Source organism: Saccostrea echinata, unplaced genomic scaffold, assembly GCF_033153115.1.
Source record: "Saccostrea echinata isolate AGI-Se365-2 ecotype Australia unplaced genomic scaffold, CSIRO_AGI_Sech_v1 ptg000006l, whole genome shotgun sequence".
NCBI classification, from domain to species: domain Eukaryota; kingdom Metazoa; phylum Mollusca; class Bivalvia; order Ostreida; family Ostreidae; genus Saccostrea; species Saccostrea echinata.
In genome coordinates this window covers 14510001-14534000 of record NW_026889755.1, presented here as the reverse complement: position 1 = coordinate 14534000, position 24000 = coordinate 14510001, and the positions used below count along the sequence as shown (strand labels likewise).

At 35.9% G+C, this 24000-nt stretch overlaps 1 protein-coding gene across 1 annotated transcript in view; it reads right to left on the bottom strand.

The window, feature by feature from the left end:
• LOC133180422 (uncharacterized) overlaps positions 1 to 24000 on the bottom strand; it is a 175800-nt gene that overhangs the window by 130887 nt on the left and 20913 nt on the right. The window contains exons 6-12 of the mRNA XM_061314952.1: positions 22800 to 22863; positions 22496 to 22538; positions 22009 to 22071; positions 21567 to 21745; positions 21185 to 21252; positions 18998 to 20297; positions 17889 to 18545 (exon numbers count right to left, since the gene is read on the bottom strand). Of these exons, the coding sequence (XP_061170936.1) occupies positions 17889 to 18545; positions 18998 to 20297; positions 21185 to 21252; positions 21567 to 21745; positions 22009 to 22071; positions 22496 to 22538; positions 22800 to 22863 (2374 nt within the window). The remainder of the gene's footprint in view (positions 1 to 17888; positions 18546 to 18997; positions 20298 to 21184; positions 21253 to 21566; positions 21746 to 22008; positions 22072 to 22495; positions 22539 to 22799; positions 22864 to 24000) is intronic.

Below are 24000 nucleotides of genomic sequence, written 5' to 3'. Positions count from 1 at the left end.
AAATAATAAAAATAGGGAGAAGTACCTGACAATAACAAAGCGCAAACCATTATTTGTTTTATTTATTTCAACTTATGGTTTTTTTTTGTTTTTTTTTACCTTCTCCTTATACTTAAACATGTATTGTTTTCGGGACTTAGTGGGCTAGTGACTGGCAACCTCTGGCTGGTAACTTTGTTACTGCCACTAGCCTGACGGGCTAGTAACTAATTTTTGTAATTGCACACCCCTGGGCATTAAATTCAGAAAGTAGTTATGGTGACCTACATTTTTGGCTGACACACTTCAAGGTCCCATGAAGTCGCCTGCGTGGCGCAGTGGTTAGAGCATTTGCTCTAGAGTAAGAGTAAGGAGTTGATCCTTACGTTGCGGGTTCGAATCCCACTGTGGGACATGGAGACTGTTCCTTTGGATGAGACCGTATAAACCGAGGTCCCGTGTCGCAGTAGGTGCTGGCATGAAAAAAGATCCCTCACTGCTCAATGGCCCTGAGTGCCAAGTATAGGTCGAAATTTGCAGCTCTCCACCAGCAAGTGGTGGCGTCTCCATATGAGTGAAAAATTCTTCAGAGGGACATTAAACAATAAACAAACAAACAGATGCATAAACTGACAAGTTTTGATGATCATAGGCTTCAAAGTATAAAAATTATTCATCAAAATTAAACTGAAAATGAATGCCTGCAAAATTCAAAAAGTAGGTCACCATGACCTACTTTTGAGTTAACATGATATGAGGTCCGAAGATGCATCAACTGACAAGATTTGATGATCTTAAGTGTTCTAGTGGGCAAAATATTAAAGTTTTAACAAAACAAATTTTTTGGTCAACTTTGAAGTGACCTTGAGATGACACCCTTTGCCTTAGGGTGATGCCTTGAACAATTCTTGATCTACAACATATCCTCACCCTTGTATGTAAGTTTAGTGACAATCTGCCCAGTGGTTCTTGAGAAGATTTTTTAGCAACCACATTTTTTGTTTTTGATTTCTTAATTTTTTTTTTCTTCTTTTGTTTTTGATTTTTTTATTTCCCTGAATATCTCCCCTTATGGACACCAACCAGTAAGAGAAAGAGAGGAAGACCAAGAGACCTGGAGAAGATCAGAGGAGAAAGAAATAAAAGATAAAAACTGGACATGGGGGCAGGTCCAGAGAGATGGACACAAGGTAGACCAACATGGAAGTCTCTTGTGATGGCCTTATGTGCTGACCAGCACGAAGAGGACTAGGTAAGTAACTAATTATCTCCCCTTGTTTAAAAGACACATCCCTAGTTTTAATAAAAATGAAAGCCCTTGGGCCAAGAATACTCTGTGACAAATTTGAAAAAAAATTGACTAAGGGTTCTTGAGATATTGCCCATTTTCCAAAAAAGTTTATGCACACTGCACAGTTGGCCATAGCATTAGCTCTTTGAGCCTTTGGCTCAGAAGAGCTAAAAACCTGTATATTCCTATGTAAAACTCTGCACACTGTGGCCCACTTTACCCCCAGAGTCATGATTCCAACAAACTTAAATCATAATCAAACATATAAAATATGACCAATCATGGTTTTGCTGTTTTCGAGGAGAAGATTTTTAAAGATTAGTCCTACATATTGATCACCCACTGTCATCACCTCACCCTACCACAAGGGGTCATAATTTTGAACAAATAACTTTCTGTTCTACTTTTATTTTTGGGTGTTCATCAATTTAAATACCTGAGGACTTCGCAGTAACTCTGGTGAGATTTAGTGAGTCTGCAGAGAGACTGCTAATGGATCAGGTAAATGATTCACAAAATTGTAGCTAGGAAGAGACTAGCACATAGAGAAATGGTAAACAGAAAATTATATTACGTTTCAGTTTTAACCACTGTATAATATCAAATGGAAATAATCTCTTACTAGAATTTATTCAAACTTCTTCAATAGGTAAATTCTTCATGATATTTTTTGCAGCTATATTAAATTAATTAATAATTCTTTTTGGACCAACATGCATGCCTGCATAGGAAACTAATTTTCTGCAGCAGGCTAAATTTAAATGCTAAATGAGGTACATGTACTGATATTAATTACAAAAATGACAAAGTAAACATGCTAAATGAATTGAATTGCATTATGAAATATTATGAATACTACAGGTATTTTACACTTGGATAAAAACAAATTTCCTACTCACTCTTGGGAAAAAAAGTTACTTCTCATACAATTCACAGATGAAAAACTAATATTTTCATGCTCACATTTACATGTACAAATAATTTCTAAATAAACATCGAATTGTAGTTTCCTCTACTCGGCCATTATATAAAGTAAGTGACACAGTGGCATATGATAATTCAACATGCAAAAGTGCTTTGCTGTCATTTTAGAAGAAGTTGCATGCATCCATATCAGTTACCATCCTCATGGACACCAAAAAATAGTTTTTGTGTCACCAGCAGAGCAGAGTGACCCTGAAGGATCATTTTGCCAGGCATCTGTACGTCTATTTATCTATATGTTGTCCTCTTGAGAACTGCTCAAGGTAGGGATTTGATATTTGACTCAAGTGTTGCTTGAAAGAATGCATGCTTTTGTGAAATACCAGGGTTACTTACCTTTAAACTTGACCTTTGACTTACTTCTCAAAATACACTACAGTGACAATATACACATATTCTTCAACTTTTTAAAGGCACGTTTGTGCTATTAAGGATGGTTATTTTTAATGATTCAATTTGATTATTCATTTTAACTTGAATTTATATTGATTGTAACTTTTATGATAAATATAATTATTTATCACTGTCTCACTATCCGTGGATTTTTCCCCTTCCTTTAACTATAATGCTAGTAAACATGGAATATCTAAACCAGAAGTCTCTGTCATGGATGTAGCTCTACTAGTTTGTACTTAAAAAAAAAGGAGAGATCTGCTCCAAAAATTTTAACCTGGTCACTCATCCGGAAAATGTAGGTCAGATCCAGCATTCAAAACAAGTCCAGTATTGTATCATCCATACAAGTTTGGTCAACATTGGTCACTCATCTGGAAAATGTAGGTCAGAATCAGCATCCAAAGCAAGTACAGTAGTGTACATCCTTTGGTGTATCATCCATGGAAGTTTGGTCAATATAGGGCTTATAGTTACTTGGAAATGAGATCTGCTCCAAAAACTTTAAATGTAGGTCAGATCCAGCATCCAAAGCAAGCCTGGTAGTGTGCATCCTTATATGTTTCTTTGTTTGTATATTGTTTAATGTCCCTCTCGAGAATTTTTCACTCATATGGAGACGCCACCACTTGCTGGTGGAGAGCTGCAAATTTTGTCCTATACTCGGCACTAATGGCCATTGAGCAGTGAGGGATCTTTTTCGTGCCAGCACCTACTGCGACACGGGACCTCGGTTTATACGGTCTCATCAGAAGGACCGGTCTCCACGCATCCTTATATGTATTATCCCTGCAAGTTTGGTCAAGATAGGACTTATACAGTGGGATCTCATTATTACGATGTTCATTTTGTCATGGTAAAATATCGTAATACCGAGGGCAGCGTAATAAAAGTTCCCAATAAAATCCATTAAAACATCATTTTGAAAGCTTATGTTTTCCTTGTATGGGGGTGTATTTTTTCCATTCTGTCTTTGTCTTCCATTCTACCTTAAATATCTTAGTTTAAACACTTTGACACTTTAATTTATTGACAACTTTTCTTGTATATGCATATTTCTTTAGTCTGTTGAACTCGTTTTCCTTTATTTCTAATGCAGCATTCATATTTTGTAATAAACATTGGCTTGTATATTCATTCCTGCCATTTTCCTTTACTTTCACTTCAATGCATATTTAGATGATGCGTTTGTAAAAATTTTATTACTTAAAAAAACGTTTATTACTTAAAAGACAACCCAAAATATCGTTTTTATTTATTTATTCTTATTCTAATTTAGATTTATTTTAAATCAAAAAGCAAACTTTAATTCACTCAAAACAGAGTTTTATGAGATTTGATTACACACAATCTATATTGGTATAATATATGTTATAGTTCAATTGGCAATTAACAATCCGTGTTCCTGATTACACTTGTGAATTAGCCCAAATCATTATCCAAGCTGTTAAAACTGGACAGAGGATAATTTTTTATCAAAATAATGTTTGACACCCAAGCTGTCCATTAACACAGTGTAACAGCCAACGCAATTATACAGTGGGTTTAACGTGCATCAACACAAAAGCAACGTTTTATTTCATAAATTAGGTTACTTAGAAACCAACTTAAACAAGAGGCCCAAGGGCCACATCGCTCACCTGAGCACTGTGGCTAGGAAAAAAGGAAAAATCAGTTTAGTATTTAAAAGCTTAAATGCATAAGTGGTCCCAACCTACCCCTAAAAAGGAAGTGGGGGTCATGATTTGAACAAACTTGAATCTACACTATCTGAGGATGCTTCCGTACAAATATGACAAACCGTGGCTTTGCTGTTCTTGAGATTTTTAAAGATTTTTCCTATATATTCCTATGTAAAACTTTGATCGTTCATTGTGGCCCCACCCTACCCCCGGGGTCATAATTTGAACAAACTTGAATCTATACCACCTGAGAATGCTTCCACATAAATATGACCAATCATAGCTTTGCTGTTCTTGAGAAGAAGATTTTTGAAGATTTTTCCTATATATTCCTATGTAAAACTTTGATCGTCCATTGTGGCCCCACCCTACCTACAGGGGTCATAATTTGAAAAACTTGAATCTACACCACCTGAGGATGCTTCCACATAAACATGACCAATCATAGCTTTGCTGTTCTTGAGAAGAAGATTTTTGAAGATTTTTCCTATGTACACCTATGTTAAACATTGATTGTCCATTTTGGCCCCACCCTACCCCTGGGGGTCATGATTTTAACAAACTTGAATCTACACCACCTGAGGATGCTTCCACATAAATATGACCAATCATAGCTTTGCTGTTCTTGAGAAGAAGATTTTTGAAGATTTTTCCTATATATTCCTATGTAAAACTTTGATTGTCCATTGTGGCCCCACCCTATCCCCAGGGGTCATGATTTGAACAAACTTGAATCTACACTACCTGACAATAATTCCACATGAGTTTCATCTTTCTTGGCCCACTGGTTCTTGAGAAGAAGATTTTTCAATAATGCCATTAATTTTTTGCTATTTCGTAATTATCTCCCCTTGGAGGAGGGCACGGCCCTTCATTTGAACAAACTTGAAACCCCTTCACCCAAGGATACTTTGTGCCAAGTTTGATTGAAATTGGCCCAGTAGTTCTGGAGAAGAAGATGAAAATGTGAAAAGTTTACGACAACAACGACGCCGACGCCGACAGACAACGGACAAATTTTGATCAGAAAAGCTCACTTGAGCCTTCGGCTCAGGTGAGCTAAAAAAAACAAAGTAAATTTACAGAAATAAATAAACTAGAAGCTATAGATATGCACACTTTAATAGTTTATCAATGACTTTGACACAACGGCTTCTCTTCTATGAACCCCGCTTGACACTTGTCAAAGTGTGATCAGTCAAGCATCAATAATCACCTAACAGGTCTAGTAGTGAACACACGGGCATCCTGTCAAACAACATATGTTTTGATGTTTATTTAGCGGCTCCTTAAGTGTCAATTATCGATCAATACTGAAAAAAACACACGGGTGGAAATCTTTTTTGCCAAAATATTTACATCGTAATACCGAGTCTCAGCATTTTTGGACATCGTAATAAACAGTACTGCTTTGTAAAGATTTGTTAAGATTAGAAATGGTTTTGTGCTTTGAATTTACAACGTAATTAGCGTTTTATCTTATAAAACTGTCACCGTAATAACGAGACTCCACTGTAGTTACTTGGAAACAAGATCTGCTACAAAAACTTTTAACTTGTTCCATAAACTTTTACCTGCTACAAAAACACTTTAGCTGAAATTGCAGCATCTGAAACCTTGACTGGTACAATGAAACACACTCGAAGCATCCTCCATGCACCTCTGATTGATATAAGGCATAGGAATACTTAAATAGAAATCTGCTCCAAAAACTTTAACCTAGGACACCAACACCGAGGGTATTACATAAGCTCCCCCAACTTCATTGAGGTGAGCTAAAAATGATAATTAAAGCAAAGTAGTCTACTTTCATGCAAAGTTATATAATATTCAAACCAAAACTGTAGGATTAGTAGCCATTTGAAAGAATTTCATCCAAATCAAACAAGAGGCCCATGGCCCACATCGCTCACCTGAGCACATTGGCTAGGTAAATGCACATATCAGTTCAGGAATGGAAAAATTTACCGGGGGGGGGGGGGGGGGGGGCTTTAATTTTAAACTACTTTCCATGTCAATTTAACAAGTGGCTTTGTTGTACTCAAAGAGATTTAAAAAAAATTTTCCCATATATTCCTTTCTTAAAATTTGATCCCCCATTGTGGCTCCTCCCTATCTCAGGGGTCATCATTTGAACATAGTTGAATCTACACAACCTGAGGATGCTTCCATATCAATATGACTAAACATAGTTTTTCTGTTCTTGAGAAGAAATATTTTTTCTATATGTTCTTATGTAAAACTTTCAATCCCACATTAGGCCCCACCATACCCCTGCAAAGGCGGATCCAGGGCTGGTTCGCTGGGCGTGCGCCCCCCGTTTGAATTTTTTTATGTAGAATAAAAAACATCTCTCCTTCGTAAAAATTCGTCAGCTTCCCGGACCCCCACCAGGTCTTTGCTCTAGACCCACTGGGGGCTTCAATGCAGCCCCCAGACCCACTGCCTCTACTCCCCACCCCCTTCCCCATTACGAAAAAATTCCTGGATCCGCCACTGCCCCAGGGTCATCATTTGAACAAATTTGAATCTACACTACCTGAGGATGCTTCCATATAAATATGACTCATCATGGCTTTGCTGTTCTTGAGAAGATTTTTAAATATTTTTCCTATATATTTCTATGTAAAGCTTTGATCCTCCACTGTGGCCCTGCCCTACCCCAGGGATCATGATTTGATCAAACTTGAATCTACACTACCTGAGGATGCTTCCATATAAGTATAACTCATCATGGCTTTGCTGTTCTTGAGAAGAAGATTTTTAAAGGTTTTTCCTATATATTGCTATGTAAAACTTTGATCCTCCATTGTGGCCCCGCCCTACCCCAGGGGGTCATGATTTGAACAAACTTGAATCGACACTACCTGAGGATGCTTCCACATGAGTTTCATCTTTCCTGGCCCTGTGATTCTTGAGAGGAAGATTTTTAAAAGACGCCATTAATTTTTTACCAATTCTTTATCATCTCCCCTTGAAAGAGGGTGTGGCCCTTCTTTTGAACAAAATTGAATCCCCTCCATCCATGGATGCTTTGTGTCAAATTTGGTTGAAATTGGCCCAGTGGTTCTGGGGAAGAAGATGAAATTGTGAAAAGTTTACAAAGACAATGACGACGACAACAACAACAGACAAATTTTGATCAGAAAAGCTCACTTGAGCCTTCCGATCAGGTGAGCTAAAAATTGATAAACAGAATTCTGTAGCCTAGTGTCATCTATTTCTGTGCTGTTATATTGAAATCGGATCAAAACTAAAGGATGAGTTAGGAGTGAAACGGTTCACCGCAGTATTTTTTCTCGGTTTTATACATGGTGCAAAATCTCTAATTTTCCTTTCGCTTCTTTTTTCAGTCGGGATCCTTATTCAGTCGGGTTTGGCATGTTACTCAGTATAAATGAGTATAGAAAATGTAAATTTTTAATGACTTATAGTTTGTAAAATAATTTTTGTCAGTCAAATAATTCTAATCAAGTTCTTGTAGTCAATTTGCAAATAAAAATTCGTAAATTAAGTGACTAAATTTAGTAAAAGAAAGCATAAAACAAGGTTGAATTTGTTTCCTTCTATCAAAATGTATCGAATTGAAATTAACCATACTGAGACAAAACAAGAGGCCCAGGGGCCATATAGCCTCACCTGAGCACTGAGGCTAGGAAAAAAGCAAAAATCAGTTTAGTATTGCAATTCTTAAATGCATAAGTGGTCCCCACCTACCCCTAAAAGGGAAGAGGGTATATTGATTTGAACAAAATTGAATCTACACTAACTAAGGATGCTTACATATTTTTTTTACTGTGACTTTTTTCCTACAAGTTTAAACTTTCATTGTGGCCCCTACCTTCCCCTGAGGGTCATGATTTGATCAAACTTGAATCTACACTATCTGAGGATGCTTCCCTATAAATATGACCAATCATGGCTTTGCTGTTCTTGAGAAGAAGATTTTTTAAGATTTCTCCTATATATTCCTATGTAAAACTTTGATCGTCCATTGTGGCAACCCTATCCCGGGGGTCATGATTTGATCAAAGAATAATTGCACTTAGTGTACAAAACGTGGCCCCCGGTAATTTGCCCAGAAATAAAGTATAGAAAATAGCCCCATGAGATGAATAATGCGCTTCTTCTATGTCCAAATCACAACTTTGCGAAATTACAGGAATTAAAAGTCCATGAAAATTAAAAACGAAGCTGTGTTTTGTAATAGGGGTCACTGCAATTCACGAATCTTCATTGATATTCAAAGTTATTCCGATTTTTAAAGCCATAATACATGGTGAGAGCATTGTTGCCCAAATTTCTCAAAAGGACAGAAGGTGCATAATTGTTGGAAATTCATCATATTTAAAGGAGAATTTTGGGCAAGCCTGCGCTCGGGGAAAACTTTTTGAAAAAAGATACAGAACACCGACCGTTTCCTTCACTATTCACGGGTATTTACATGTCATTGACCTCATTATGACCTGTTAAATATTCCAATTTATCACGTGATTTGTAGACTCGGGTAACTTTGTGAATACAAAACAAGAGGCCCAAGGGCCTTAACGGTCACCTGAGTATGATACAACAATTTCAAGGATGCATAGAGTATAAAATGAACTGAAAGGTGAAGCTTTGTTGCCCAAAAGCAAGAAAAATAGGGTGATCATGATCAACAAAATAATTGGTCTTAATATCCATTAACAGTTCATAAATTAGGTTCTAATCTGTTCCCCATTTATCACTATCACTATACAGTATATTAACAAATTATCAATGCTTCTGTACTATTCTAATCCTTTGTTGAAATCTCATACATTGGCATCTCTTGGTCTTTGATGAATATTTAATAAGACAAGTTATTTTTGTCTCATTTTTATTTATCTACTACTTACAAGTCTATCTGATCATTAAAACTATGAAAGTACTTTTTGTATTATACAATAAAAGTTTTTGCATAATTCTCTTGTTCTATTTACCTTTCAAGTACATTATTTACAGTGATAAATTATCAAAAGTAAATGGCAAAGGGGAATAACTCCTCTCAGTAGAATACAAACTAATAGAGCCCTGGCCAGGACCAGAACACTTGACCAAATGGTCCAGATGTTCAAAAATCTGGTAAAAATTCCCTTCCTTATAAAAACTTTTACTCTGTTTGCCTCAGATATGCCCAGGTGCGGAGAAGATTTTTAAATAAATAATGCATTTTTACTACAGATTCACTATATCATCAATAGAGCCCCCCCACCCCCCACCCCCAAAACACCAGAGCTTCTGACCCTGGGACCATATGTTTGCTCATCATCACTTTGTTTATCTGCTTAACACTAAGGAGCAAACAGGATTATTTAATAGAATTAATGCATTTTCACTAAATTATCAAGAGCCCCACCCTCACACCAGCACATCTGACCCAGGGGTAATGAAATTCACTGCTCTGGAAGAAGCACACTTGCTCATCATAACTATACACTTAGCTTCTTTGCTTTTTTAACCAGAAGAAGAAAAGAATATTTTCAAAGAAATTTAGCTTTTTCACTTTATAATCAATAGAAGCCCCCCCCCCCCCCCCCTCACCAGAACCCTTAAACCTGGGGTCATAAAATTCACAATTTTGGAAGAGGCATCCTTGTGTATCATAACAATGTACTTTAGTCTGTTTAAGCAATACCCAGGGGCAGAGAAGAAGATTTTCAAAGAAATAATTCACCTTCACTATAGGATCTATATAGCCCCGCCCTAGCACCAAAACTCCTGTCCCCGGGGCCATGAATTTCACAATTTTGGAAGAGGCATCCTTGCTTATCATAACAATGTACTTAGTTTGTTTAAATAATACCCAGGTGCAGAGAAAAAGATTTTCAAAGAATTAAAACATTTTCACTTTATAATCAATAGAGCCCCGCCCTAACACCAGAACCCCTGATCCAGGGGCCAGGAATTTCACAATTTTGAAAGAGGCATCCTTGATTATCATAACTATGTATTTAATGTGTTTCAATAATACCCAGGAGTAGAGAAGAAGATTTTCAAAGAATTAATGCATTTTCACTATATAATCAATAGAGCCCCACCCTAACACCAGAACCCCTGACCCAGGGGCCATGAAGTTCACAATTTTGAAAGAGGCACTCTTGCTCATCATAACTATGTACTTAGTTACTGAATTTAATACCCAGGAGTAGAGAAGATTTTCAAAGGATTAATGCATTTTCACTATATAATCAATAGAGTCCCACCCTAACACCAGAACCCCTGACCCATGGGCCATGAAATTCACAATTTTGGAAGAGGCACTCCTGCTCATCCTAACTATGTACTTAGTTACTGAATTTAATACCCAGGAGCAGAGAAGAAGATTTTCAAAGGATTAATGCATTTTCACTATATAATCAATAGAGTCCCACCCTAACACCAGAACCCCTGACCCATGGGCCATGAAATTCACAATTTTGGAAGAGGCACTCCTGCTCATCCTAACTATGTACTTAGTTACTGAATTTAATACCCAGGAGCAGAGAAGAAGATTTTCAAAGGATTAATGCATTTTCACTATATAATCAATAGAGTCCCGCCCTAACACCAGAACCCCTGACCCAGGGGCCATGAAATTCACAATTTTGGAAGAGGCACTCTTGCTCATCCTAACTATGTACTTAGTTAGTTTATTTAATATCCAGGAGCAGAGAAGAAGATTTTCAATGAATTAATGAATTTTCACTATATAATCAATAGAGCCCCGCCCTAACACCAGAACCCCTGCCCCTGGGGCCATGAATTTCACAATTTTGGAAGAGGCACTCTTACTCATTATAACTATATACTTAGTTTATTTAATACCTAGGAGCAGAGAAGAAGATTTTCAATGAATTAATGAATTTTCACTAATAATCAATAGAGCCCCGCCCTAACACCAGAACCCCTGCCCTTGGGGCCATGAATTTCACAATTTTGGAAGAGGTACTCTTACTCATCATTACTATATACTTAGTTAGTTTATTTAATACCCGGGAGCAGAGAAGAAGATTTCCAAAGAACTAATGCATTTTCACTATATAATCAATAGAGCCCCGCCCTAACACAAGAACCCCTGCCCCTGGGGCCATGAATTTCACAATTTTGGAAGAGTCACTCTTACTCATCATAACTATATACTTAGTTAGTTTATTTAATACCCAGGAGCAGAGAAGAAGATTTTCAAAGAAATAATGCACTTTCACTATGTGATCTATATAGCCCCGCCCTAGCACCAGAACCCCTGACCCTGGGGCCACGAATTTCACAATTTTGGTAGAGGACTCAATGCTTATTACAATGATGCCAACAGTTTGACTGCTTGATGTCCAGGAGTAAAGAAGAAGATTTTTAAAGATTGCATTAATTTTGGTAGTTTTAGCCCCACCCCTCAGGCCCCAGGGGGGCAGGGACCATGAAATTCACAATTTTTGTTCCCCTTCACCCATAGATGCTATATGCCAAATTTAGTTGAAATTGGTTGAGCGGTTTCAGAGAAGAAGCTAAAAATGTTCAAATGTTAACGCACATCGCACGACGCACGCCAACGGACAAAAACGGATAGCAATAGGTCACCTGAGTGACTCAGGTGACCTAAAAATCAATAAATCATGTGGCTTTAGCTGCGATTAGCAATTCAGACCGTTACATTTTCAATTGATCAACATCGAATTATTTTTTCTGCCCAGTATTTTTAGTAGTGCCAAATTTTGCTAAAGTATTCATTATTTTGTAAGTAATTTAACATTTTTGAAATATTTGGAACATTTTCTACATTTTTGCTTTGTTTATTTTATATCATTTATGTATTTACGTTGACCTTGATGTAGGGAGAGGGATAAAATAGGCTGACCATTCTACCAAATTCCATTTACTTTTCTTAACAATGTTTTCTTTAAATTAAAACATACACCTATATTGATTTCAAAAGAGTTCAATATATACAAAGGAGTTCTTTAGGTATGTATTAAATTCCTCTTTTGGTAAAACCCATGCACGTAGGAAGCAATTTCAGTTTTTGGGGCACAGCTATACATTTTCAGTTGGGAGCACTATCAACTACCAAAAATTCCCTGACAAGCAAAAAAGGGGGGAGGGGGGCATCCGACATAATTACTGTAGGGGCACAAGTGTATGGTTGCTATGTTTTCTATAGTGTTCTATATATCGGCAAAATTTGGGGGGGGGGGTCCGTGCCCCCCCCCCCCCCCCCGGTTCCTCGGCAACAACGATAATAGTGGCATCCGATGGATATCAATATTGTTCAGGTATTAGGTCCACATTTGAAGACAGAAAAAATAATGATGCTACCATTCAAAAGAAATATTTGACACATAAGGGTAATGGAATTTTAAATCGGGCAAAATGTAATGATATTTTAGTTTTAGTCCTTGGATTTAGGGGTTCGCTTGGGGGTTCAATGAGTTTCCAAGGCATAGTCTACATCTTAGCAATAACATCATTCCTCAAAATGTTTCTGATTGTAAAAATATAGGTACACGGGGTAGAAGTACGGATAGATTGTTTAACACTGGAAAGCTTATTCAGACAAAAAAAAATAACAAAACAAAACAAATAAACACATATATAATTAATAAAATTGTTTTAGTGATTTTAAAAATATCACTACAGCATTGCAAAAAAAAGTTTTGTTTTGTTATTCTGTACACCAGTATTTACTGTACTGATGTATGGAGAGAGAGAGAGGGGGTATATTTTTTAAAAATTCGATACTGCACTAATCTTTTTGAAAATACAGAAGAAGTTGTTTTTCTTTTATATTATTTTTATTTTTTTCATTAAAATAATGTGAAGTGTGTGTTTACATGACTGTACAAGTAGGCCTGGTTTATTTAGTGTTGATTTTCCACGTATGCGCCACATATGTTTCTTAAATTGTGATCGCAACTTACCCTTTTTAAAATAAAAAATATTTTCGAAACAAAAGTAACCTGTCATTCACCTGTTGTTTTTTAAGTAAGCTGCTAGATTTTGTTTATTTACTATACGACTTGAAGGATCTACCAGAACCTACCAAACAAGAGGCCCATGGGCCACAACGCTCACCTGAGTCAATATGGCCCTGCTGTTCTTTGTCAGCAGATTTCTTCTTCTATATATTCATACGTAAAGCTTTGATCAATTGTTCTAGGCATAACCTATCCCCAGTTGCCATGTTTTGAATGAAATTGAATCTAAATTTTCTGAGGATGCTTCTATATTCATATAACTAATCATGGTTTTGCTGTTCTTGAAACAGAATTTTAAAAGTGTCTGCCATCCTACCCTGGGGGGTAGGAAGGGAGGGGGGGTTCAAGATTTGAACAAACTTGAATCTACACTACCTAAGGATGCTTCCATATCAATATGACTAATTATGGCTTTGTTGTTCTTGAGAAGAAGATTTTTTAAGATATTTCTTATATATATTCTTTTGTTAAACTTTGATCCCCGATTATGGCCCCACCCTACTACTGGAAGATGCCTTGAACAAACTTGAATATACAATACTTGGGGATGCTTCAATATCAAAATGACTAATCACGGCTTTCCTGTTCTTGAAAAGATTTTAAAAGATTTTTCCTATTTATTCCTATGTAAAACTTTGATCCCCAATTGTGGCTCCACTCTACCCCCAGGGGTCTTGATTTCGACAAATTTGAATCTATACTACCTAAGGATGATTCCATATCAATATGACTAATTGTGGCTTTGTTGTTCTTGAGAAGAAAATTTTTAAAGAATTTTCCTATATATTCCTATGTAAAACTTTGATCCCCCATTGTGGCCCCACCCTATCCCCGGGGGTCATGATTTGAACAAACTTGAATCTGCATTACCTGAGGATGATTCCATATCAAAATGACTAATTGTGGCTTTGTTGTTCTTGAGAAGAAGATTTTTAAAGAATTTTCCTATATATTCCTATGTAAAACTTTGATCCCCCATTGTGGCCCCACCCTACCCCCGGGGGTCATGATTTGAACAAATTTAAATCTACACTACCTGAGGATGATTTCATATCAATATGACTAATTGTGGCTTTGTTGTTCTTGAGAAGAAGATTTTTAAAGAATTTTCCTATGTATTCCTATGTAAAACTTTGATCCCCCATTGTGGCCCCACCCTACCCCCAGGGGTCATGATTTGAACAAACTTGAATCTACACTACCTGAGGATGATTTCATATTAATATGACTAATTGTGGCTTTGTTGTTCTTAAGAAAAAGATTTTTAAAGAATTTTCCTATATATTCCTATGTAAAACTTTGATCCCCCATTGTGGCCCCACCCTACCCCCAGGGGTCATGATTTGGACAAACTTGAATCTACACTAACTGAGGATGATTTCATATCAATATGACTAATTGTGGCTTTGTTGTTCTTGAGAAGAAAATTTTTAAAGAATTTTCCTATATATTCCTATGTAAAACTTTGATCCCCCATTGTGGCCCCACCCGACCCCTGGGGGTCATGATTTGAACAAACTTAAATCTACACTACCTGAGGATGATTTCATATCAATATGACTAATTGTGGCTTTGTTGTTCTTGAGAAGAAGATTTTTAAAGAATTTTCCTATGTATTCCTATGTAAAACTTTGATCCCCCAAAGTGGCCCCACCCTACCCTCGGGGGTCATGATTTGAACAAACTTGAATCTACACTATGTAATGAAGGTTTCCCATAAGTTTCAACTTTTCTGGCCCAATGGTTCTTGAGAAGAAGATTTTTAAAAGAAGACACCAAATTTTCACTTATTCTTAATTATCTCCCCTTGGAAAAGGGCATGGCCCTTCATTTGAACAAACTTGAACCCCCTTCTCCCAAGGATGCTTTGTGGCAAGTTTGGTTGAAAATGGCCCAGTGGTTCTGGAGAAGAAGTCAAAAATGTGAAAAGTTTACAGACGGACGGACGGAGGGACAGACGGACTACGGACAAAATGTGATCAGAAAAGCTCACTTGAGCTTTCAGCTCAGGTGAGCTAAAAATGGGAAAAAATCTGGATTTAGGGAGGGAGTACATGTACATCTTAAAGATCGTCCCTCGCACCCCTCTTTCCAAAAAAAAAAAAAAAAAACTGGCTTAATCCTTGAGAAGTTTAAACATGTTCTTTGTGTTTACTTTTGTGTATATTTTTTTTTATCATATCATGCTGAGTAGTTCCCAGAAACCATTATGTAACTGGCTATTACATGTTTTCAATCGATCGATGAAACGCCCCGCCTACTCTGAATATTAATAAGACGCAACTAAAACCCAGCTCAGACAAGGGCAACATTCTGGAATTAACACCCACTAGTGGGCATTTTTAATTACCTTTAATAAAACTAAAGCGGCGTTTTCAATGTAAATTTTTGCAAGTAATGTACCACACAGAAAACAAAATATGGGTTAAGTGTAAAATAATTAAGATTTGAGTTGATTATATAATGTTAGAGGTGTCCGAAAAAGGGGCCACGGCAATATGCTTAAGTGGAAACATTCTTTGAATCTACACTACCTAACGATGTTTCCATATAGATACAACCAATCATTGCTTTGTTGTTCTTCTTCAGATTTTTTGAAATTTTTCTTATATACTCCTATGTAAAACTTTGATCGTCCATTCTGGTCCTACCCTATCCCCAGGGATCATGATTTGAACAAATTTGAATCTACACTACCTGAGAATGCTTCCTTATAAATTTGACCCATCATAGCTTTGCTGTTCTTGAGAAGATTTTTGAATATTTTCCCAATATATTCCTATATAAAACTTTAATTGCCCACTGTGACCCCACCCTACCCCAGGGGTCATGATTTGAACAAACTTGAATCTACACTACCTGAGAATGCTTCCATATAAATATGACCAATCATGGCTTTGTGGTTCTTGAAAAGAAGTTTTATAAAGATTTTCCCTAAGTATTCCTATGTTAAACTTTGATTGCCCGCTTTGGCCTCACCCTACCCATGGGGGGTCATTATTTGAACAAACTTGAATCTACACTATCTGAGGATGCTTCCATGTAAATATGACCCATCAAGGCTTTGCTGTTCTTGAGAAGAAGGTTTTTAAAGGTGCTCCCTATGTATTCCTATGTAAAACTTTGATCGCCCGCTTTGGCCTCACCCTACCAATGGGGGTCATTATTTGAACAAACTTGAATCTACACTATCTGAGGATGCTTCCATGTAAATATGACCCATCAAGGCTTTGCTGTTCTTGAGAAGAAGATTTTTAAAGATGCTCCCTATGTATTCCTATGTAAAACATTGATTGCCCACTGTGGCCCCACCCAACCCCTGTGGGTCATGATTTGAACAAACTTGAATCTACACTATCTGAGGATGCTTCCATGTAAATATGACCCATCAAGGCTTTGCTGTTCTTGAGAAGAAGATTTTTAAAGATTTTCCCTATGTATTCCTATGTAAAACTTCGATCGCCCACTGTGGCCCCATCCTACACATGGGGGTCAGTATTTGAACAAACTTGAATCTACACTACCTGAAGATGCTTCCAAGTAAATATGACCAATCAATGCTTTGCTGTTCTTGAGGAGAAACTTTGATCGCCAACTGTGACCCCACCCTACCCCTTGGGATCATGATTTGAACAAATTTGAATCTACTGATGATGCTTCCACATAAGTTTCATATTTTCTAACACAGTGGTTCTTGAGAAGAAGATTTTTGAAAGATGCCATAAATTATTCATGAATTTGCAATTATCCCCCTTTGGAAGAAGGCGTGGCCCTTCATTTGAAAACTTGAATTCCCTTCACCCAAGGATACTCTGTGCCAAGTTTGGTTGAAATTGGCCCAGTAGTTCTGGAGAAGAAGATGAAAATGTGAAAAGTTTACGAAAACAACAATGTCGCCAACGACAACAATGACGATGACAGATAACGGACAAATTTTGATCAGAAAAGCTCACTTGAGCCTTTGGCTCAGGTGAGCTAATTATACAAAACGTATCAAACCGTGAAGGTGTATCGTTTCTCCCCTAGGATGAGTAGCGATTTGAATGTATTTCAAAGAAATTTCTATTTTTAGTTAACATGGCAACACCACTCATTGAAATCAAAAGCTAATACATTGAATTATGTGTCTTATAAGTGTAGTCTTCTTGTGTTCCAAGTTACGGTATATTAAAAATCAGATCAACATTGTAGGAGGAGTTGTGTTTTGAAATGATTTCACAGAAATTTCTGTTTTAGTAACCATGGCAACACCATTCATCAAAATCAAAAACTGATAAACAGAATTACATGTTTGTATCTTAGCGTAGTCTATTTGTGTGCCAAGATATACTGAAATCAGACCAAAACTGTAGGAGGAGTAGCATTTTGAAAAATTGATTAGACAGACAGACAGACAGACAGATGGATGGACAAGGGACACCTTACTATTGAATAAGCTCTTCTGGTCTCTGACCAGTAGAGCTAAAAATATATGACACCCTTTAAGTTTAGTTTATGTCTAATGATGACATAGCATGCCACACATGTTCTCTGGAACAATCTAGTGTTTTATTTTTTAAGTAAAATTTAATGATAATCATTTTAACTCACCTGCTCCATACAATGGTAGTATCAAATGAAAAAGGTTCAGTTTTATGGCTTCTTCAAAGATCTTGGCATAACCCAATGACAAACTTTTCAAGAAAGTTTCCCTTTCCTTTTCAGGCTTTTGACTTTTCATATTTTTGTCCCAAACTGGCAAATACACTTTCAAAATAAACTCAAACCTTCTAGAAGTATCATTAACTAGTTCAACATCTCCAATATTACCAGGATCACTTTGCTGTTTGTTTTTTCCTATAAAATTTCCAATTTGCAATTTAAAAAATTTCTCTAATGGGGAAGCTTCTTCCAAATTTTCATTATATACCAATGTCCCTTTATCTGATCCTACTTTTGAAATGTCTTTCTTAATGACACTTATTTTCAGACATTCATTCAAGTAGCATGTGTTGTCTTCATCCATGTATGGATATAAAGATGGCTGATTTTTATTATCAGATTGTGTGTCTGGGTGTTCTTCCACTTTAAATTCTTCAATCATGTCTGGATTAGAGAACACAGATTCAATGTAGATGATCATTTCTTCTGACTGATCCACAAAATGTATTTCCCTCAGGCCCTTCATATCATCTACTGAACTGCTATATTTCACAATGCTGCTTGCATAGCAATTGACACAGATCTCTTTTGGATATCCCGTCTTTCCTACAATAACAAATAACATTATTTAAACCAAGATGTACTCATGATTAGCAAATATGCAGAATCTTGCTGATTTTTTAATTGTGAATTTGAGAAACTTTCCACAATGAAATTTACTCTCTCTTTTCATTTTTTATGTCAATTTTGCAATCCTATGTAGTCCAGCTTTTATTCAGACCAATGATGCAAATATGATTAATATGATACGAAATATTTCTATAAAACCTGTGGCCTTATCCCTGTCCTGGAGACCATATGCCTTGAATAATTATGAACCTACACAAAATGACAATTCTTGCATTAAAGTTTGACAATTTGTACCCTGGTAAATTTCACAACGATACTAGCTACACGGTGCCTCACAAATGTGAACTCGGGCATTTCTTAATGTAGCTGAGTTGGAAATGTAAAATTGTCTGTGAAGTGGTCATCATTCATTATGAAATTTTTGTTACCTGAACAAATAGCTGGTAATGCTATGGATTGTAATTCCTTTTTTTTGGCTTCTTGACATATCTGAAGCATTTTGAACTGAAGAGACTGCTTGCATTCTTTATCTTCCATTGACTTCGTTCTATCAGTTACAATATTCACAACATATTTGCAAGATGGAATTTCTCCTCCTGGAATAACGCATACAAAATCCTTTGGAAGTTTTCCATTATGTCTTTGAAGAATTTCATCAACTTTCTTCTTAAACTCAGGCCCAGCCTTCTCTGCAATAACCTTTGGTAATCCATGTAAATCAAATCTGTTTGATATAGGACAAACTATCGCATCTACTTTTGCTGTGAAGAGAGAACCATGGTAGACAAATACTGATATTCCTTCATTAGTTATAAATACAGGTAACGGTATTGAATTTTCTACTTCTTCCTCTATGCCAGTTTTAGGAGCAAGTAATTCTTCTAACTCTTTTTCAGCTTTTTCAACAATTTTTTTCTTATTTCCAATGATCTCTATTTTATCATTATCTTTAGTCAAGTAGCAGAATAGATCATTGCTACATTTCTGCTGAAGAAGTTCATCTAGGAAATCAAGTTTACTCTGCACAGCAATAGTTTTCCTACTCATCCGGCTAATTCTCTGCAACATACTCTCCAATTTTGCTTTATGATCCTCATTTGCAAATCGCATAGTAACAGTAGTCTTCTTGGGACTCCACTTTTCCTTAATATTGTCTAGAATGTATTTGTAAAAATGCCTCAGCTTGATATAATCCTCATATGTACATTGCATTTCAGGACCTTTCAAATTTCTTTCTGCATAAGAAGGCTGGTATATTTCAGAATCAACAGTTCCCAACTCTTTTTTCTGATCATCTTTTGTATTGACACTATGTGTGGATGGTGCCATTGATGATGTAAAAGAGACTTGTGAAAGCTTTAAAGATGATTTTTCAAATTGTTGCAGTTGTTCTGGAGCAGTTTTAGCTTCTTCTGTTATCTTCTCAGAATCAGACATTTGTTTCAAATGATCTGTGTTTGTGATTGAAGTTTCCACATCTGTCTTGTGTTGATTATCTTCAGTGGAAGCTTGTTCTCCCAAATTATCCAATGGCTTTTTTAGCAATGATGATAAAAAGTCAAAAGCTGCTTTGACTTCCAGTACGTTTCCACAAAGAACCATGCTACTCGGCTCTTTCTGATCAATGGTAACACCAGATTTCTGTCTAATTAGATCTTCTGTAATACCCCTCTGTTTCAATAGTTTCACCATTTTTTGACTTACAACTGCCCTCAAATCAATCACTGCCTGATTTAAAAAATTACAATTATCATTGGAGATCATATATAACATGCAATAGAATATAAGTATATAACAAACATGAATGTCTCTCAAAAAAGTAAACATACTGGGCAAAAGGAACAAAAAGTGTACATTCACTGGAAAGAATTACCATATTGTATATAACAAACAAGGACCCATGGGCCATATTGCTCACCTGAGGACTTTGGCAAAGAAAGAGCAAAAAATCAATTCAGTATTGAAATGTCTAAAGATGTATGTCCCAACTACCCTAAAAGGGCATGATTTGAACAAACTTGAATCTATGCTACCTGAGGATGCTTCCATATAAATGATGACCAGTCATGGCTTTGCTATTCTTGTGAAGATTTTGAAAGTTTTTTCCTATTTAAAACTTTGATTGCCAATTGTGGCCTTATGCTACCCCATAATTTGAACAAATATAGATCTGTACTATCTGAGAATGCTTCTATATAAATTTTATCTTTCCCCACCCACTGGTTCATGAGAAGATTTTTTTTAAAAAGATGCCATTAATTTTTCATTAATTCGTAATTATCTCCCCTTGAAAAAAGGCATGGCCATTCATTTGAACAACATTAATCCCCTTTACCCAAGGGTACACTGTGGTAAGTTTGGTCGATTAATGTACAGTGGTTCTTGAGAAGAAGTCAATAATGTGAAAAGTTTACTGACAGACAGACATACAGACAGACAGACACCCAACAACATGTGATCAGAAAAGCTCACTTGAATCTTTGGCTCAAATAATGAACATTTCAAAGTATGATGTACATGGTTATCATAATTATCCATTTTAATTGTATTATACATGTACATGTATAACACAACTGTATTACATTCTTTTAGTTGAGAAAACAAAAGGAACATACTTGTTGAGGAAACCTTTGCAAATCATATTTCCACTTCAAGCTCTCCATCTGATAAACTCTTTCAATTCCTGAAAAATGTAATCATAAATATTGTATCATATTATTTCTCCCTTCAAAGGAAGGAATATTGTTTTCATAATTCAGATACTAATAATACGATATTTTCTGACAGTGACCTCAAACTTGCCAAAATAGACTTGGGTCAAATTCATGACACACTATCAGGACATCAGCAGTCTATGTGAAGTATGAACTTACAATGTTTTTCCATTAAAAAATTTAGACCAAGTCAACACAAATTACATGTAAACTTTTTCTGTCAGTGACCTTAATCTTACCTCACTGTTTTGAAAATATTTTAAAAAAAATAATATGTAAATACCATCTTCAGAGGAAAATTGCAGTAGTGCCTGGTTGTCACTTTGAAAGGGACAAACAATATTTTCTGCTAGATCCCTGAAGTCTTTTCTCACTTCTGTCTCCTGTAATCTATGTTTGTTTGGTTCTCTGAATTTCAGCAAAACACATTGTCTTTCTTTGGACATGGGATCAGTTCTTTTGCTGAAATTTTAAATTACAAAATACTATACATAGATAAATTCTCCCTTGAGGTAAAAACTGTGAAACTAAACCATATGATAAAATTCATTAAAACCAATGGGATAACATTTAAATAATGCATCTGGTTATTCTTACGAGCAATTATTATGCAGAGTGTAAAAAAATACAAGAACATTTTTTTCTTAATTTCTACTAATACATTCTTTTGTCCTCTGAAATGTAGCTTCTCATGAATTCAGTAAAGCAATTGGCAATAACTATACTGAAAAGTGGATTCCTTGAGCTCCATATTGTCTAACTCAGGTTTTTCCCTACAAAGGTTAGGGCTAAAATTGAGCAATTTTGTCTAATTAACAGTACCAACTTATCCTTGATACACATAGAATACATTAATTTTAGAAAATGAAGATTGAATTTGCATGGTAATTATTGCTATCCTTATGTTATTCATTTTTTATTCTTATCAAATATCATAATGCTCAAATGTAAGTCAAATAGAAATCTTGCAGTGAACTGTTACCAAGTCAAAATTTTAGTTACTGTGAAATCACGAGTTTTCGTGGGGGTTTAATTTTCATTGTTTTGAAGAGACCCATAAATTCATGTCCACCATGAACTTTCAAACACATAACTACAACACTTCTCCAACCATGAAATGAAAACCCAGAAACCAATATTTTTTCTTCAAACCTCGAAAAACCCCTAAAAAATGTGATTTTTACAGTACACAGAAACAAAACTGATTCTCACCCAGACTCCTGAAACTGATTTCTGGAAACATTTTTTTCTGCACCTAGCAATGAACATACAAAAATTTAAGCCATCTAATAAAGTTTGACATAAATGTTCGAATTTGGCCAATTCTGAAATTCTCACAATTCTGAAATGATGAATAAATCAAGTGATTTAGTAGTAAGGTCAAATAAAAACAAAGATTGAGAGTTAAAAAAACTTTTACATAGTAATTCTGTACTAGATTTCTTTGTTTTAAAAAAGGTCCTTAGGCCACAAGATTAATTTGTTAGCCTTTGTCTAATACAGCTGACAAGTGTACCTTTAAGTGTTGTTGTTTCACCAAGTCTCTCTGTTTCAGATATTTCTGACCTTGGTGGTTCAGTCTGCAAAAAATAAACCAAGGATTACCATAGGCATGATTTCTACTGAACAGAATGGGCTTCTCAAAGCGGAAGGACACAAAAGGAATCAAACACTTTCCTAAAGATTTTGTTGACATAAAAATGCATATTTGAAAAGAATTTCTGACAATATGACAAAGTTTAAGATTCCAGATGAACTTATTATAAACTGGGATCAAACAGCCATAAATTTAGTTCCTTACAGCGAATGGACTATGCGTGTGCGAAAGCAGTAAGTCTCTATAAATCATACAGTAATAGGTCTGTAATTCTACTGTTCTAAATATATCATTAAACCTTAATTAACCATGTAAACATTGTTTTGGTAGATCACTGATGTTTTTATATTTTAATTTTAAAAGGTGCCAAGCAAGTTCCAATCAAGGGGGTAGACGACAAGCACCAAATTACGGCAGTTCTCGCAGTTACTAAGTCCGGTGACCCCCCCCCCCCCAGATTCTAAATCAGGGCTATACTGACAAGTGTCACCATGAGTATCAATTCCCCGAGTCATGGGACATGCACCACAGTGAAAATCACTGGAGCAATACAGAGATATACTTTTTTGCATCTCTACTTTCGTTTTTGGTCATTGCAGGAAATCAAATTTTTTTAATGAAAGATAAGCACTAGTTTTAGATCTGAATTAGGCTAAACAAGCAAATTCAAAGAATTGCAGTCCACCGCTTTCTGTGTCTTAGTGAACGGGAAGCCATTATTTATGTCATATTGTAACTGTCTTAATTGTTTGTGTGTCCTGTCTTCTCTATGCATAATACAAAATAGACACAAATTATTGAATTAATAACAGTTATGGCAAAGATTATAGGCTTCTCAAAACTATATCAAACTTCAAGATAAAGGTCATTGGGTCAATGAGGTCGAATATCATAATACAATCTGAATGGTCTTGTCACAAGTAATGCACATGTGAATAAAATATCAAGAACCAGAGTACACAATCGGAAAGGTCTTGAAACAGGTAATGCACATGTTAAATGTAAATGTCATATCTTCTCTCAATCAAATGTTATCAGCAATGTTAAAATTTTTAAAATTAGGTCAAACTTCAAGGTCAAGGTCATGGGGTTAAAAATTGTAGTACATTTGGAAATGCTT